General features: G+C 38.9%; 1 protein-coding gene across 7 annotated transcripts in view; it reads left to right on the forward strand.

Moving 5' to 3' along the window:
• The first annotated feature begins 466 nt into the window (after positions 1-466).
• The window catches only part of KDM6A (lysine demethylase 6A), a 211,951-nt gene continuing 195,911 nt past the window's right edge, over positions 467-16,506 (forward strand). For all 7 annotated transcript variants that reach the window (XM_045994863.1, XM_045994860.1, XM_045994866.1 and 4 more), the window contains exons 1-2: positions 467-757; positions 972-1,035. In XM_045994863.1, the coding sequence (XP_045850819.1) occupies positions 597-757; positions 972-1,035 (225 nt within the window). In that variant the 5' untranslated portion in view covers positions 467-596. The remainder of the gene's footprint in view (positions 758-971; positions 1,036-16,506) is intronic.

Consider the following 16,506-nt stretch of genomic DNA (forward strand, 5'->3'; position numbering starts at 1 on the left):
CCCCCGACAGACGGGCCCAGCAGCCAACCACCGGCCAGAATTGGCCTGCGTCCCGCTCCCCGTCGGTGGCGGTCTCGGTGGGCGGGGTTCGGCAGCTAGCAAGTTAAGTGGAGCCACGGCTGACGTGAGTCAACAAAGGTCACGTGAGGCGAGCGGGCAGCGCCGATTGGCTGCGCTGCCCGGGCGCGGGGGGGGGGGGCACGGCGGCGGCGTGGGGTTCGCTGTGTGACACAATTACAACAACTTTGTGCTGGTGCCGGGGAAGTTTGTGTCTCCTACGAATCCCCCCCTTGCCCCCCAGCCCCGCGCGCTCCGGCCGTTCCCGCCGTCCCCGCCTGTGGCTGTCCCCCGCCCGCCCCCGCGATGTGACCCTACAGCCGAGCCGCCGCCGCTGCCGACCCGGGGGCTCCGCAGCCCCTGCCGCCGCCGCCTTCACCGCCGCCGCGTTGGGATTTTTCGTCGCTGCCGTCCGCGGCGGAGGAGGAGGCGGCGATAAAGTTGGTGTGCCGGTCCCGAGCGGAGACTGTGGGCGTCGTTGCGGGCCCCGGCCCGGGAGGGGGGTGTCGGCGTTGGAGTTGTGAATTCGCTGCGTTTCCATGAAATCCTGCGGAGTGTCGCTCGCTACCGCCGCCGCTGCCGCCGCCGCTTTCGGTGATGAGGAAAAGAAAATGGCGGCGGGAAAAGCGAGCGGCGAGAGCGAGGAGGCGTCCCCCAGCCTGACAGCCGAGGAGAGGGAGGCGCTCGGCGGACTGGACAGGTACGGGCCGCCGTCACCCGCCCGGTCGGCTCCGGACGGGCTGGCGCCGCTCTCCGGGGAAGCCCGAGCGCGGCTTGCCTCTCGCGGCGGCGGGGCGGGCACCTCGGCTTGGCGCTCTCCGTGCGGTAGCCGCCGCCGGGGCCTCGGGCTCGGGAAGGGGTGGATCGGTGGCGTTCCCCGAGCTCTAACGAGCCGCGTGTCTCTATCCCCACAGCCGCCTTTTCGGGTTCGTGAGGTTTCATGAAGATGGCGCCAGGACGAAGGCCCTACTGGGCAAGGTAAGGCAGCCCGCGGGCCAGAGCGCGGACACGGGCTCCCCGGCCGGCGCCTGGCTCGTCCCGGGCCCCGCGGCCAGACCGGCGTTCATTGTGGCCACGAACGATGGCCGAGGGGCTTCCGGAAAACTATTTCCTGCCTTTGCTCTCCCCCACCCTGGGATACCTCGCTTGTACCCTTGCGAAATCGTTCTCTCCTCTTGTAGCTGGAAGAACAGAGGCAGCAACGCTTTGGGGCCGAGCTCAACCGGGTCCACAAAATCGCCTCTCATTTTACGGGCTTTTTGGAAGTAGACTGATGATCTCCGAGGTGCCTGTTCAGTGTCAAGGGATCGTAAATGTGTGCAGATTTTCCCAAATTTCTGACTTACTTGCCTCCCGTGGTTTTTATTCTTTTGCTTCAGGCAGGCTGTTAGTAATGTCTACGGTTAACCAAACGTTTTGGGCTTTTCTGCGTCCCTGCTCCCAGAAGGGGGAAGTTGCACGTAGTTTAGGGCCGTGAAGAGTTTGCATTGGGCTGTTGACATGCATCTCGACGGCTGGGTGTTTTACCTGAAGTTAGGTGACTTGTTTACTTTTTGGGTCTTTCTGCCATAGAAATTCTGCAGTTATTTTTAAGTGTGCTTTCTTCTTGGAGTCTCGTTTCCTGTGTGTCTTACCGGGGAGGCTAGGGGGGATTCGGGTGTAGTCTCTGTTTATTTGTGTGGAAAGTTGTTGGCACTGTCATTTAGTTAAGTAATGGCTGCTCCTATCGGCCCAAGATGGCGGGACGGGGTGGGAGGAGAAAGTGAAGGGGGGGGGCTTGGGGGGAGGGAGGAGAGGTAAACATGGAAATAAATAGTAGCGATGAATAGGCTTCTCCTTCGGAGTGTGTAGCTCGATGGTGTTTAATGAAAATTGTCCTAGATGATTTGCATATAGAATTCTTGTACCTTTGTCAAGCTTGGAAGCAGCATTCATAAGCCTGGTAAATGCTTATCAACCTGTAGCACATTTAGTTGCCCATCCGTAAGCTTTTGAACAAAGGCTGTGGAGTCTCGATCTGTCTGCATCAGTTTGTCTCTCCTGACCAAATATGATTAAAATGATATTTGTACTCTTTCTTAATTGGGACCGTGAAACTTGGAGTGTGTGCGATAGGTGTTGCATCCGTTAGACATTTTCTTTTCAAGCTGAAATCAGTAGCTTTCCGTTTGACACCTAGCCTTATTGTTAGAATTGAGAAGGAAGTTTTAAATGACTAAAGCCTAGGTTTTCATTCTTAAGTTGATTTTTTTTTTTTAGTTCTCAGTTTTTGTCTGTAGTTTGGTTTAGAAGAGTTCTAATTCCTTTTATCGGTAATTAACTTGTTTTTGTTACAAAGTAACTAAGTGTAAGGGGTTTCAATCACAAATATGACAAGAAAGCTAAACAGAAATAATCCTTTCCAGTAAGCCTAGTGCCTTTGACTGATAGAGAAAACTTAAATTAAACTTTGGTGATGTAGGTATTCATTGGTTTCATTAAAATTATCACTGGAAAAATGAGTAGTGACTAGCTCTGAAATGACTTAAGCATCAATAATTAAAGCCTTGAAGATTTTTTTCTTCGTATTTAAGATACTAAAAATAATTGACTGTCGTCAGTGTTGTCATTTAAAAAGATTAAATAAAATATGTAAATATAAGGAGCATCACTTTATTTTGGACTGATTATTACCAGTCTGACTTGGGGTTTGTAAAATGGTTTACAAAGGTGACACATTTGGAAAAGTTTGGCCGAACCTATTGCTTTTGTTTTACGGTAAAGAGGAAATAAATGGAATCTGAGGTTTCATGTGGATAATGTGTAAAATGCAAGTTGTTGAATTCGTGTCTCAGATGCTTGTATTTAGTAGATTCACAGCGGATGGTGCTTAACATTAGATTTCAGATTGTAATATTGAACCCTGCAGTTATTATGCGCTATTGTGTTTAAATGTTAAAGAACTCAAGGTTTTCAAATATCTTTTGTGAAAGTATGAATTACTTTCTAGATGTTCGAATACAGTAACGTGTTATAAATGAGAAACTTGTGAAGCTTCATTATATTTTGGGGAAGAATTAAGGCTTTATAAAATACTGGATAATCTGATGAATTAGTGTTTCGTTGAGGGGTAGAAAAAAAAATAATCTTCATTACTTCAGACTTGGTGCTTGTGAGGTCCTACCTATTTAGGTCAAGACTCATTAGCCTTAACATTAAAAGATTCTGGAGTATGTGCTTGCAACCTCATGCAGTTCTTGTGAGCCTGAACATACCAGTGAAATGTGTAATGTAAAGCTTGACATTACATAAGCTCACACCTTGTGTTCGAATTGGATTCCGAGTAGAATGAATGAGCTGGGATCCTGCTGCTGGAAGTACTGAATTATTTAGCTTCACCCATGTTTTGAACAGTCCTGGGGAACAACAGATGTGTGTGTGTGTGTGTGTGTGTGTGTGTGTGTGTGTGTGTGTGTGTGTGTGTATAATGTTATGTTGAACTGTGTTGGTTTCAGAATTTTTACTCCCTGAAAGTCTTGAAAAAACAAGAGTTCTTTTTTTGTTGTTGGGGTTGGTTCAGGCTACTTACCTGAGGGCAGGTAATGGAATTGAATGACTCAGGGGTTCTTCCTGCCAGTCCTCCACCCCCCAACAAATTTGGTCTGCACCTTGTAGAACTGTTTTATTTCTGACAGAAACGAAGCTAATTACTACTTGTTTTCATTCCTGTATGTTTTATTGGATCTTCTTTCAAGTTTTAAAATTCAAATTTTGTGGGTATAAGAAAGAATAACTCCTGACTTAGAGGCTTTGGAAAATTTTAAACATAAGTGTCTCTTACTTGCCCCTAAACTTGTATGTTCCCTTTCCAGGTGTGATAATACTTTATCCAAACTGCTGATTTCTTTTAGTCTCTGTTTTGTAAGATTCATTTATATTAAATTCCTTAAAGGAGTTTCTGTTTGTATGATTGCCATTTGATATATAATGCTTGGGGTTTTGGATTAGAAAAATAAATTAATAATATGGTATATTATTTTTGTAGTAATATCTTTAAAAATTGTAAACACCGAGTGGTTGCTTAATCAGAATTTTTGAATACAGCATGATCTTGACCATTTGCTCTTTAAATAATGCTGACCATTAATCCTTTGGTAACAATAATTCAGGATTCTCGCATTTTAATTACAGTGGAGTTATTGAAAAGTATTAAAACATTTGAACAAATTATGTAGACTTTTTAAGTACATTTTTGAAAATACTTTGGCTTAATCTTTTTTTCAGTTGGGTAAGGATTTGTTAAGCATCATAGCAATATATAGCATAAATATAGGAAGAATAAATGGTAATACTATAAGTAAATACAGGAAGAATAAATATAGTAATACTAAAAGTCATATTTATAGTAATAAAATGCTGGGGAATCTTACCTGTGTGGGGGCACTATTGCTAAAGTACATAGTTGTTCATTTTGAAGTATGTTTACATCCATTTTAAGTTTGTCCTTAGTACTTTCATTGGAACTTTTTTTTATAATTCTGTTAATCAGTAAAAGGATTATGTAGAATACCTAGAAGAAGTGATGGGTTGTTTACCATTTGGAAATGTGTGTTCTTTTTTCCCTAGGAAATAATTAGTATTTAAATAGTTGGCATTTAAAATTTTTCAGTAATGGTAGTAGTTTAAAATCCACTAAGGCATATATATTTTCCTAAATTTGGTTTGCTTACATGTAGATGTACATGTACATGAAAATTATTAGGTCAGTTCTAGAGGTACCTTATTTATACTATAGTACTTAGAGGTTGATGATGTCTAAAATTATTCTGTATTCTGTTTTGTTGTTGTTGTTTGTTTGTTTATAGGCACTTAAAGGGATATAAGAAGGTTTAGTGTTTGGATTACAAAAGTAACCACAGAATAATGTCATGCTTTGTGTTTGAAAATTAGGTTTTTAATTTCATGTGTTTATAAAAAGTATTTTCTTGTTTGGAAAGTTGTCTTGTAAGTAATGATCGTCATTGTTTACCTGGAGAAAAGTCTCATGCCATTACTACATATTTTCTAAAATTTTGCTACATTGCTGGTAATAAAAGCTATAGAAAGATTACAGAAATGTTCGCATATCTGGGCACAAATTAGAACTGCAGGAAAATATAAACAGGTATTCAAGGTTTGGCTTTTTTCACTGGATGGCTCTTTCTGTGGAATCAATTACAAGTTGAAATAGCTAGGGAACATTTGACTGCCACCTCTAGATATTTTAGGTAAAGAAAAACTGCCTGAGATACAGGTTTTGGTGACTTAGGTGGTAAAGTGGAGTGATGGGCCACTTGTTTTAAAGTGAAGCTTCACTGCTTGGCTAGCTATGGAGTAAAAAATCTTACTCTGACTTGATTATGTAACATCTAGTTTTTATTTGTATAGTGCCAGTATTCTTTTGCAGATTTGAAAGGGTTTTTGTTAAGTTTATTTTTACTTTGAAACTCATTGTGATCCTTTGAGCTTTTTGAAACTGATGTTAATGACTGATAACATTGTGCATTATTAATATTTTTGAAATGTATCCAGAGATACATTGAAATGGTATCCAGAGAGCTAATTTATGTTACAAAAACATCACCAGACTGTCTAAGAATTGAAATGATGGTTAGGTTATTTAGGGCCCACATGTATTATTTGTAGACTAGTTAATTAATGGAATTTATTTAATGAATGCAAAATTGATAGTTTTATGTACTCTAACTGAAGCTTTACATGTAATTGTATCAGTTTTGTGTACTGTTAAAAGTGCATTAGAGCAACAAACATTGACTACATTAAATGCAAGTCTTCTATGCAGGGAATATGAAGATAATATAGATATCCCTTGCCTGCACTGAAAATTTAGGCTCCTTAAGAGGAGTGAGATAAGTATAAGAATGATATAGCATAGGAATGTCAGTGGCAGAAGAATAGTGTAAAGTGTCTTGAAAGTTTATGATAAGGGTCAGTTTAACAAGTTAGAATGGCTGTTGGTCTTTTGGCTAACCATAGAAACATTGATTAGCAAGCAGACACAAAGGCAGTCACTGGAACCTGCTCCAGAAGCTTGTGAAGTCCCAGCTCTTTGTCTTTGTAGGTAGTCTAACAAGAACCTTGCTGGAAAGGTGCATTGGAGGCACATGTAGCGATATCCCAGAATTACCTAGTCCCAGTGGAACACAGGGCTGAATGGAACTCACAGAGTTACACTTACACTATAGAGTATTAGGATCCTGGGTTTGTGGATTCTTAGACCCTGTTTGTACAAAGGTGGAGGTGCCTTTACAGTATTTCTAGCCAAGTCACATTAACTTGACCATCATTCATTTCACCAGTGAAAACTTGGTGTCTAAAACCCCTTGTCCTACCTGGCACATTCCAGGGCTGACTGAAGTAAAGACAGGGGTCTTTACTTTGCAGAGTCCTGTCCTGGCTCATGTCCTCCTCTTGTCTCTCATTGTTAGATTTAACTGTTCTTGGACTGTGTATTCCTGATTTGAGAGTTTAAAAAGTTAACTAACAGCTTTTGGGTTTTAGGTTATTAGAGTTAACTGATAGTTGGTAGTTTAAGATTAACTAAAGCATCTGAGACCCACCATATTTTGATGTATTTTATTTTTTTAAACATTTAATGAGAATTTCTATTATGTAACATATTCTTTGTCAGACACTTAAAACTAAATTATTTAATTAAATTTTTACAATACACTTGTGAGTTTAATGGGTTTATTTACATTTGTGAGATATTGCAGAATGGTGTCTGGGCTGGTTTAATTTACAGACAGCCTTTTCCATGTTTTCAGATATGTTTCAACAAATTATACACTTTGAACACTGGACCCCAGAAAAGAAAAACAAAAGACCCTGTTAGCTCTTCATGCCTGGGCACTTTTATGGACTGGACCTTTTTTCTTTAGATGGGTGGCGCTGGAGGTGGGCAGAATTGATGGCTTCTGCAAAATAGTACTTGCTTTCTTGGATTTTCAGTTATCATTTTCAGTTAGTTTACTGTTGGTACAGTTGTAAAATTGAGTTTCAGAGTTTTACCCTAGGTTGGGCCTCAGTAGAATGGCTACCAGTAATAGGATGAGGATTATTTCTTTTTGGTTTTTTTTTTTTTAGGATTATTTCTTAATTGTGTTTTTTGGACATGATGTTTCTTGATTTGGGTATTAGCAAAGAATCTTGTAATTTTGTTTAGGAAAACGTGATTTAAGATCAGATTTTAGCTTTTAGTAGATGTTGAAAGGATATTCTGCTGTGTGTTCTCTTCCCTCTCTGATCTCATTTTATAGTAATACTTACCTTTGTATGGATTCTTGGAATCCTTGAATGAGTGTTCATGGGTCAGTTTAAGAAGTTCTCTGACCAAGTTTTGGAAGGATACTCATTAAATAAATAAAGGTCATCTTGGAGTACAAAATAACTCTAGGGTGAGGAGGAGGGGAGAATTTAAACTTTACACTTTAGAGATTTCTATACTGGTTTTTTTTTTTTTTTTTTACTTTAGAAATGTATTACTTTACAAATAATACAGTAAGCACCCTGATAGTGAGTACACCGGAATTATATTTTGGTTGATTAAAAATGGATTTTATTCTACCGTGTGTGTAGAGATAACTGTAAAGGCCTTGTCAAGTTGTGATACTTTTGAACTTGATGGTCCTTAAGTGAGGATGGAGTCAGTGAAGTAGAGATGTGCCTATTAGGTCTTATTTCTTTGCCTTTTAGGTGGCTTTGTGATTTGTCACTATGCAATCTTCATTTTTTTTTTTTTTTAAAGATTTTATTATTGACAGAGAGAGTGCACACACACACACAAGGAGAGGCAGAAGGAGAGAGAGAATCTCAGATTCCATAAGTGCTGAGACTGGAGCCAGGTGCCCCCTAATCTCATGACCCTGAGATTATGACCTGAGCTGAAATGAAGAGGCAGATACTTAACCGATTGAGCTGCCCAGGCCACCCCTGCAATCTTCATTTTGATCTTTAGCATCTGTTTCTTTGATGAACTTTCCTTTTGGGCCCCTTATTATCCAGGTCGACCTTGGAGACCTAATTAAGAACTATAACCTGGAAGCTTGGGAGTGATGCCTTATTTAGACAGTTTCAGGGTTCCCAGGCAATTTGTGGGCTGTTTGCCACAGAGTTTTATTTTCTTTCTTTATTTTTTAATACACTTTTTCTTTTATTCTATCTTTTCTCTACTTTTTTACATTGCTAAAACCGTTGTCATTCTATTAATGTATTCTGATTTTTTTTGTAGTTTAGGTTTGTGGAAGTATTTTGTGTTAGAATATATAAAAGATGCTCTGCTAAGTTTATTCTCAGGAAGAAGGTTGGATTTTGTTATAGTTAAGAGATTTATATGAGGTCATCTAAAACATTTTTAATTTACAATAGTGGAAGAAACCCTTTTAGATAAAGGGTTGTTTTCAGGCTGTGGATCTGTTGCATTATGTTCATTAGATCCTTTTATTCTTTAAAAAAATTTGTTGGGGAAAATTTCCAGTATTTCCAAAAGCAAAGAAAATCAACCAGCCATCACTGATCATTACCCATTTCAGCTATTTTCAACTCATGACCAGTTTTGTTTCATCTATATTTTGCCTCTCACCCCCATTATTTTGAAAGATGTCTCAGGCATTAGTCTTACCATTTAATCCATAGATATATCAGTTTGTCTCCGAAACATAGCCATAGTGCCCTTATTACACATAAAAATAACTTTTTTTTTTTGGTAAAGATTTTATTTATTTACTTGACAGAGAGTGGTAGAGCACAAGTCCAGGGAGCAGCAGAGGGAGAGGGAGAAGCAGCAGGATCCTGGGATCATGACCTAAGCTGAAGGCAGATGCTTAACTGACTGAGCCACTCAGGTGCCCATGAAATAACTTCTTAATAGTAAATATTTTTTGGGCCTTGATTTTTTGACGTATGGAAGAATTAGTTCTTTGGAAAACTAGAAGAAAACAGATAATAGCTGAAATATATATGAGTTTGTGTTTTAATATTGTGGAAGGATTCTGTAATAGAATCTAACATAATATGGGACAAAAGATAATTTTGCCTAAGAACTTTATGACTCTTAGTTCATTGAGTCTGGGTCATTTATACATTTAGGGGAAATTTGTTTTTAAGATACAGTAGTTAAAATGTTTTACGTTTTTGAATTACAAATATCAGAATGAGAGCTAGAAAAGCTTTGGTTTTGCTTGGTTGATTTTGAAATGTTTGCTGACCTGCTGTGGGTGAAGCACTGTGCAGAGTCTTTGGGCAGCAGTAAGACCTGGCCTCTGCCCTCACAGTCATTGGAGAAAAATGTATAGACTGAGTGATCATATGTGGTGGTAAGTATAATAATAAAGTTGTGTATGCAAAGTACTATGAGCCCTCAAATGACAGAGCCAATAAAACAGTTAAATTTTTTGTAGTTTAAATTATCCACACAATTCCCAGCATTTTGGAACATTTAATTTTGACTGGAGAAGTAAGTAGGTGAGGGAAACTCCACGAAGATGTAACATTTCATCTTGGTTATCGAACATTAGTAGAAGTTTCACAAGAGGAAGGAAAGGGCAGACAGTTGGAGGTAAATGAAGTTACATGGTATTTGAGGAATTGTGAGTAATCTAGTGTGAGTAGAGGCTGTCATGGTGGAGTTACGAGAAAATAACTGAGCACATGAAGACTCACATCACTATAGGCCATAGGATATTTTGGGACATCATTGAATTCATCTCTCATTCAGGGGGAATTGACATGACCAGAGTAGATTTTATGGGGCTATTATTGGTTACAGTGAGAAGGATAAAGTGGAGGGGAAAGGATCCTACTTGTGAAGTATTGGTGGTTAGATAACAACATAATGGATTTTAGAGTAGAATTCTGCTTCTGCCACTTACTAGATGTGTGATCCTTTGACAAATTATTTTATCTTTCAGAGGCTCAGCTTTCTCATCTGTAAAATGGAAGTGGTAATAGATTTCTGGCATGCTGTTGCATTTTGCATTAGGAAAGAAAGTGCTTGGCGTTGGTCCTAGCATGGAAGGTGCTCAGTACAAGAAACGAGTTATTACCTTCTTGGGAAAGACAGTTGAGTTTAAACTAAGGCTATAGTTCAGGAGTGAGGGTGGAGATAGAGGCAGATTGGGGAATGTCTGGAAAAGAATCCTAGCATCTCACTCTGGCTTTCTTTCTTTGTCTAACCACATCTTAGTCTCCGAGACTCTGTTCTAGACTTTCTTTACTCACTCTGCCCCCAACTTACACATAAACTTGACTGCCATTTGATTACTTTAGTTGGGCATCTTGAAGGCACCTTAAACTGAACATACGCAAACTGAATTTATCATTGTCTTTGATGTTTCTTAGTAAATGGCACTTAATCATTATTTTTGCCAGAAACCACGTAGAAAGTCCTAGTAGTCTGCCTGTCTTGTCATTTCTCCATCTTAAATTTCATGTCTGTTTCTCTCCATTCTCACTGTCATTATTCTGATTGAAGCCGTGATCCTATCTTTGACTTTGGAAATAGCTTCATACAGTTTTTTTTCTTGAATATGTATATTTCTACATAGTACAAAATTGAAAAGTTACATGAAGGGTGTTAACAGTAAAAAGAAAATCTCCCTCCCACACCATCTCCCATTTGTTTCATGGCAGACAGCCACTGATAAAAGGTATATTGGGTAACTTCTTATATCAACACATACAAAAGCATATTCCACTGTACTTCTCTCCCCCACACAAAGGAGGTCATACTGTATACAAGTCATTAAAATAGTTTAATTTTACTGTTTGCTATATGAAAATGTTAATAGTTTCTTTTTTTTTTTTTTTTTTTTTAAAGATTTTTATTTATTTATTTGACAGACAGAAATCACAAGTAGGCAGGGAGACAGTCAGAGAGAGAGGAGGAAGCAGGCTCTCCGCGGAGCAGAGAGCCCGATGCGGGACTCGATCCCAGAACCCTGGGATCACGACCTGAGCCGAAGGCAGAGGCTTTAACCCACCGAGCCACCCAGGCGCCCATGTTAATAGTTTCTAATGAGTTGCCTTGGGTTTGACAGTTCTCTTAGTGAGATGTTAGGGGATTGATTTGGGTTATTTTTAAGTTCTTTTGATTTTGAGGTTCTGTTACTCCTTTTATACATGATACTGAGAATAGAAATTCTTCAACATGCGACGGTCTTAGTTGGAAGTATGTTCATGTGTGTTTTCTTAAGATAACAGTTGCTTAATTTTATATGCTATGAACTGTCAATTGGAATAATTGGTAAATTTTGCCTTTGTATTTTGTTTTTTTATTGACTGATTATCAAGCTCTGTGATTACTAACTTAATTCACTGTCCGAATGTTTATAGAAGTAGCCGTAGTTTATATTACTTTATAATCATGTATTTGCAGGAGTCATTCATTTCCTTGGTTTATTTTTGTTTTTATTATGGAAAAGGAAAAATTGGTAAACTTGAATTCTTGATTAGTTGAAAACCATACAGGGCTTAGTGTGTTAACTTATTTCATGGCAAAATATATTTTCATTTTTCAGTGCTCGTTTTAGAGCTATAACAGTAGTACTTTATTTCTTGGGAGCCATTAACCCTTTTAGGGTCAGTGTAGCTGCATACATTTTGTATATGATTTCAGGGAGTGTATGGATCCCTTTGAAGCCCAACTGTGGACTCCATTATTTTCAGTTAGTGTAGTTCATTTATTCTTGAGTAGAGGGGTAGATGTGTTAATGATGGGAGTATGTTGGGGAGAAAGGAAAGCCTTAGAACCACTGGGTTGGTTGGGCTTAGATGGCATGGATTTTTACCACACAGTCTGGTATTGTATGACCACTTCACATATTCTTTCAAATTCTTCTCTGGTTATTATAAGAGTACTAGGGGAAGAAAATGTGAACTGATCGCTAGAGAACTTACTGCTCTAACTGGAAAAATAGCTGTACACACATGTCCTTTTAACATAGTAAGTAGGGTTTAGTGTTGTTTCTTTAGTCTGGGTGTCCAAAATGCTGGTTTGGGGGGCACCTGGGTGGCTCAGTGGGTTAAAGCCTCTGCCCCTGGGATCAAGCCCCACATCGGGCTCTCTGCTCAGTGGGGAGCCTGCTTCCCCCTCTCTCTCTGCCTGCCTCTCTCCCTACTTGTGATCTCTGTCTGTCAAATTAAAAAAACAAACAAACAAATAAAACAAACCCCCCAAAAACAAAAAAACAAAAAACAAAATGCTGGTTTGGGTTTGGAGGCTGTATGATATACTGGGAAGAACAGTGGATTAGAAAACTGAAGACCTGAGTTTTAGGGTCTGATGCCTACTTTAATCAAGTTGCTTAATTGATACGGTCCCAGTTTTACCCTCTGTTAAGATGAAAGGTGGGGAATTAAAAATTTTTAGTGACTAGCGCCAGAATTCTAGGTAACTATTCATTTGAGTTTTTAGGATTGACCCAATTCTTTTAAGCTTTTGACCCAGAAGGGGAGGACACAGAACTTTGTTGTTCTAGATGGTAATTTTCTTTGATTTTTAGCCTCAAGTGTTCAGGATCAGACACCAAATGAATGCAAAGACATAATGGAACTGAGAGTGGTATGTTTTTGTTAAGCTAGTATGATATTAGCCATTCAGTTAGTCTTTGATTTGAAAGTTAGTATTATTTATTAATGGCTAGTGTTTGACTTCTCCAAACTGCTTCTTATAGTTGGGGCTATAATTTTTTAGGTCAGATCTGATACTTCTAATTATAGAAGATGTGTGTAATCACTGTGTCTGTGTATTGGTAAGAAGTGTCACATTGAAGGGGTGCCTGGGGGCTTACTCAGTTAAGCCAGACTCTTGTTTTTGGCTCAGGTCCTGATCTCAGGATCATGAGATTGAGCCGGTGTTGGGCTCCATGGTGGGCCTGCTCTCATTCTCTTTTTCTTATTCTCCCTCTTCTCCCCACTTGTGCTTGCACACTCAATCTGTTTCTTAAAAAAAAAAAAAAGTCACATTGAATAAATACATACTGTTAGGTATTGGGCATTTGGGTGTTAAAAAATAAGGCACCTTTGTTTCCCTAGGAGCATTAGTGGGGCATTTTGTGATTGATTGAATGTAAACTTTTATTATTCGATTTTGCTGTGTGTGTGTGAGAGAGAGAGAGAGATTACAGTTTCATTATAAGACTATTAGATAAAAAGATAGATTTGGATTTTTTTTAATATTTTATTTATTTGACGGAGAACAGGTGCACTTGCGCACGTGCACCAGAGCCCACAAGTTGAGGGGAACAGCAGAGGGGAGTGGGAGAGCAGGTTAACCAAGTGAGTCACCCAGGCACTGCTAGATTTGAATTTTCTTAAGGAGAAACTTCTTGTTTTGTTTAACATCCTTTCAGAGATGATAAATGTATAAAATGAAGTGGGTCTTCTGTCATTGAAGTTGTTCAGATTTGTTCATTGACACTACTTGGCCAGGTTGTTACAGACAACATTCAGACATCAAAGGATAACTTTTACTGTTATCTGTAAAGATTACCCAGCCCTTAAATAGTCACGATTCTATGAAAAGACGTAACTGAATCCTGAATATCTTAAGGAAGAGCTGGAGTCCTTACTAATCTGATGGATTTTTTTGGCTTTTGGTTTGTCTTGTTGGGACTTGGTTGTCCTTATAGAAGTGGACATCACATGAGAAATTGGATATTGTGAATACATTTTTGTAGGTAGAAATTCTTTTCTGTTGGCTTTTAAAAAATTTGACTTTATTTTGGGATGATTACAGATTCATGTGAAGTTGTATGAAACAGTAGATCTGGTGTACCCTTTATTCATTTTCTCCCAGTGGTAGCATCTTGTAAAAGTGTCTTATTTCTACAATAAATATCACAACCAGAATATTGACACTGGTATAATCAAGATATAGAACTGTTCCATTACCATAAGTATCTGTCTTTTTTTTTTTTTTAAGATTTTATTTATTTATTTGACAGATGGAGATCACAAGTAGGCAGAGAAGCAGGCAGAGAGAGAGGAGGAGGAAGCAGGCTCCCTGCTGAGCAGAGAGCCCAATGTGGGACTCGATCCCAGGACTCTGGGATCATGACCTGAGCTGAAGGCAGAGGCTTTAACCCACTGAGCCACCCAGGTGCCTCCATAAGTATCTGTCTTGTTTCTAATTTATAGCTATACTCTCCTCCACCCCCATTCCTAACCCCTGACAACTATTAATCTGTTCTCCATTTCTGTAGTTTTGTCATTTGAAAAATACTATATAAATATGGTATCATATAGCGTATGTCCTTTTGGGATTGTCCTTTTTCAGAACTCCGTGGATTAATTGAAGTTGTTGTATGACTCAATAGTTCCTTTTTATTGTTGAGGAGTACTTCGTGCTATTGTTACCACATTTTCTTTAACCATTTACCTGTGAAGGACATCTGAGTTATTCCTAGTTTTTGGCTTTGCGAATAAAGCTGCTATGACCATTTGTGTACAGGTGTTTTTGTGAACCTTAAGTTTTCCCTGGGATAAATGCCCAAGAGTGCAGTTGCTGATAGTTACATGTTCAGTTTTATAAAAAACCACCAAACTGTTTAACTGTTTTCCAGAGCAGCCCTACCATTTTATATTCCCATCAGCAGTCCCCCACTGTGTTCCAGTTTCATTGTATCCTTGCCAGCATTTGGTGTTACTGCTCTCTTATTTTTGACATTCTGATAGGTGTATAGTGATCCCTGTGATTTAAATTTACATTTCCCTCATGGCTAATGATGTTGAACATCCATTATGTTCCTACTTTCCATCTGTATAACCTCTCTGGTGAGGTGTCTGTGTTTTTTGCATTATTTATTGAGACCTTCTTTTTCTCTAATATAAACATTTAGAGCTATAAATTTACTTTCTCACTACTTTAGCTGTGTCCCATGTTATTATATATTGTATTTTCATTTTCATTCAATTCTACACTTTTTTTTTTTTTTTTAAAGTTTCTTCTGAGCTTTCCTCTTTGATCCATGGACTGTTTGGTAGTGTGTTTTTCAGCTTTTTAAGTATTTGGAGATTTTCCTGTTCTCATTCTGTTAATAATTTTTAGTTTGGTTGTCTTACTGAAATTATTGGTAATTTTATTTGCTCTGAGGTCCACTTTACCTGATAATAATGTAGCCAGTCTTTTTTAAAAACATGAATATTTACATGATACGTCTTTTTCTATACTTTTACTTTCAGTCTACCTGTATCATATTTACAGTGTTTTTTTTTTGTTTTTTTTTTGTGGACAGCATATTTTTAGATCATTTAAAATATTCTTCCAGGGGCGCCTGGGTGGCTCAGTGGGTTAAAGCCTCTGCCTTCTGCTTAGGTCATGATCCCAGGGCCCTGGGATCAAGCCCCGCATCGGGCTCTCTGCTCAGCGGGGGGCCTGCTTCCCCCTCTTCCTCTGCCTGCCTCTCTGCCTACTTGTGATCTCTGTCTGACTTGTGATCTCTGTCTGTGAAATAAATAAAAATAAAAAAAAATATTCTTCCAGTTACTCTTTTTAATTGGCGTATTTAGACTACACTTAAGGTAATTACTGATATATTAAGGCTTAAGACTGCTATTTTATTATTTTTTTATTCAGTCTGTTTCTCGTGTCTTATTTCTTAGGTCCTTATGGGTTACTTGGATATATTTTTGGGTTCCATCTTGATTTGTCATGTTTTTATGTATATTTCTTTGTATAGATTTTTTGCTGTAGGTTTTGTGATTTATATGTAAATTACCACCATCTTTGGGTGCGGATGTTTCACTAGCTTGAGTGTAGTGCAGAAACTTTACTTTGGTTTAGGGTCCTTTTGCCCTCTATACTTTAAAATACAACTTTCTTTCTGTAACATTGAACATCATGTCAGATGGTGTGATAAATTTTGCTTCAGCCAGCAAATAGGATTTATGAAACTCAAATGTAGTGTCATAGTCTGTTATACTTACCCCTAATTTTACTTATTCCAGTGTTCTTTTTCCTTTCTGAAGTCCCAGCTGCCTTCTGCTTTCATTTCCTTTCAGTTTAGAGAACTTTCCAAGCTTCTTTCAGGGTAAGTTTGTAAGCATCAAATTCTCTTAGTTTTTCTGAGATTGTCTTTAATTCCCTTCATTCCTGAAGGATATTTTAGCTGTATATAGAACTCACAGTGTACAGTTCATTTGTTTCAGTATGTGAAAAATGGCCTATTTTCTTGTGTTCCCTATGTTTTCATACCAGAAATTTGCTATAATTTGAATTGATGCTTCTCTGTAAGTAATGTATCATTTTTCTCTGCTTTTTAAGAATTTTTCTTTGTCGGGGCACCTGGGTGGCTCAGTAGGTTAAAGCCTCTACCTTCAGCTCAGGTCATGATCTCAGTGTCCTGGGATAGAGCCCCCCATCGGGCTTTCTGCTCAGCAGGGAGCCTGCCCCCCCCAATCTGCCTGTCTCTC

The sequence above is a fragment of the Meles meles genome, chromosome X (genome assembly GCF_922984935.1).
Source record: "Meles meles chromosome X, mMelMel3.1 paternal haplotype, whole genome shotgun sequence".
Taxonomy (NCBI): Eukaryota; Metazoa; Chordata; class Mammalia; order Carnivora; family Mustelidae; genus Meles; species Meles meles.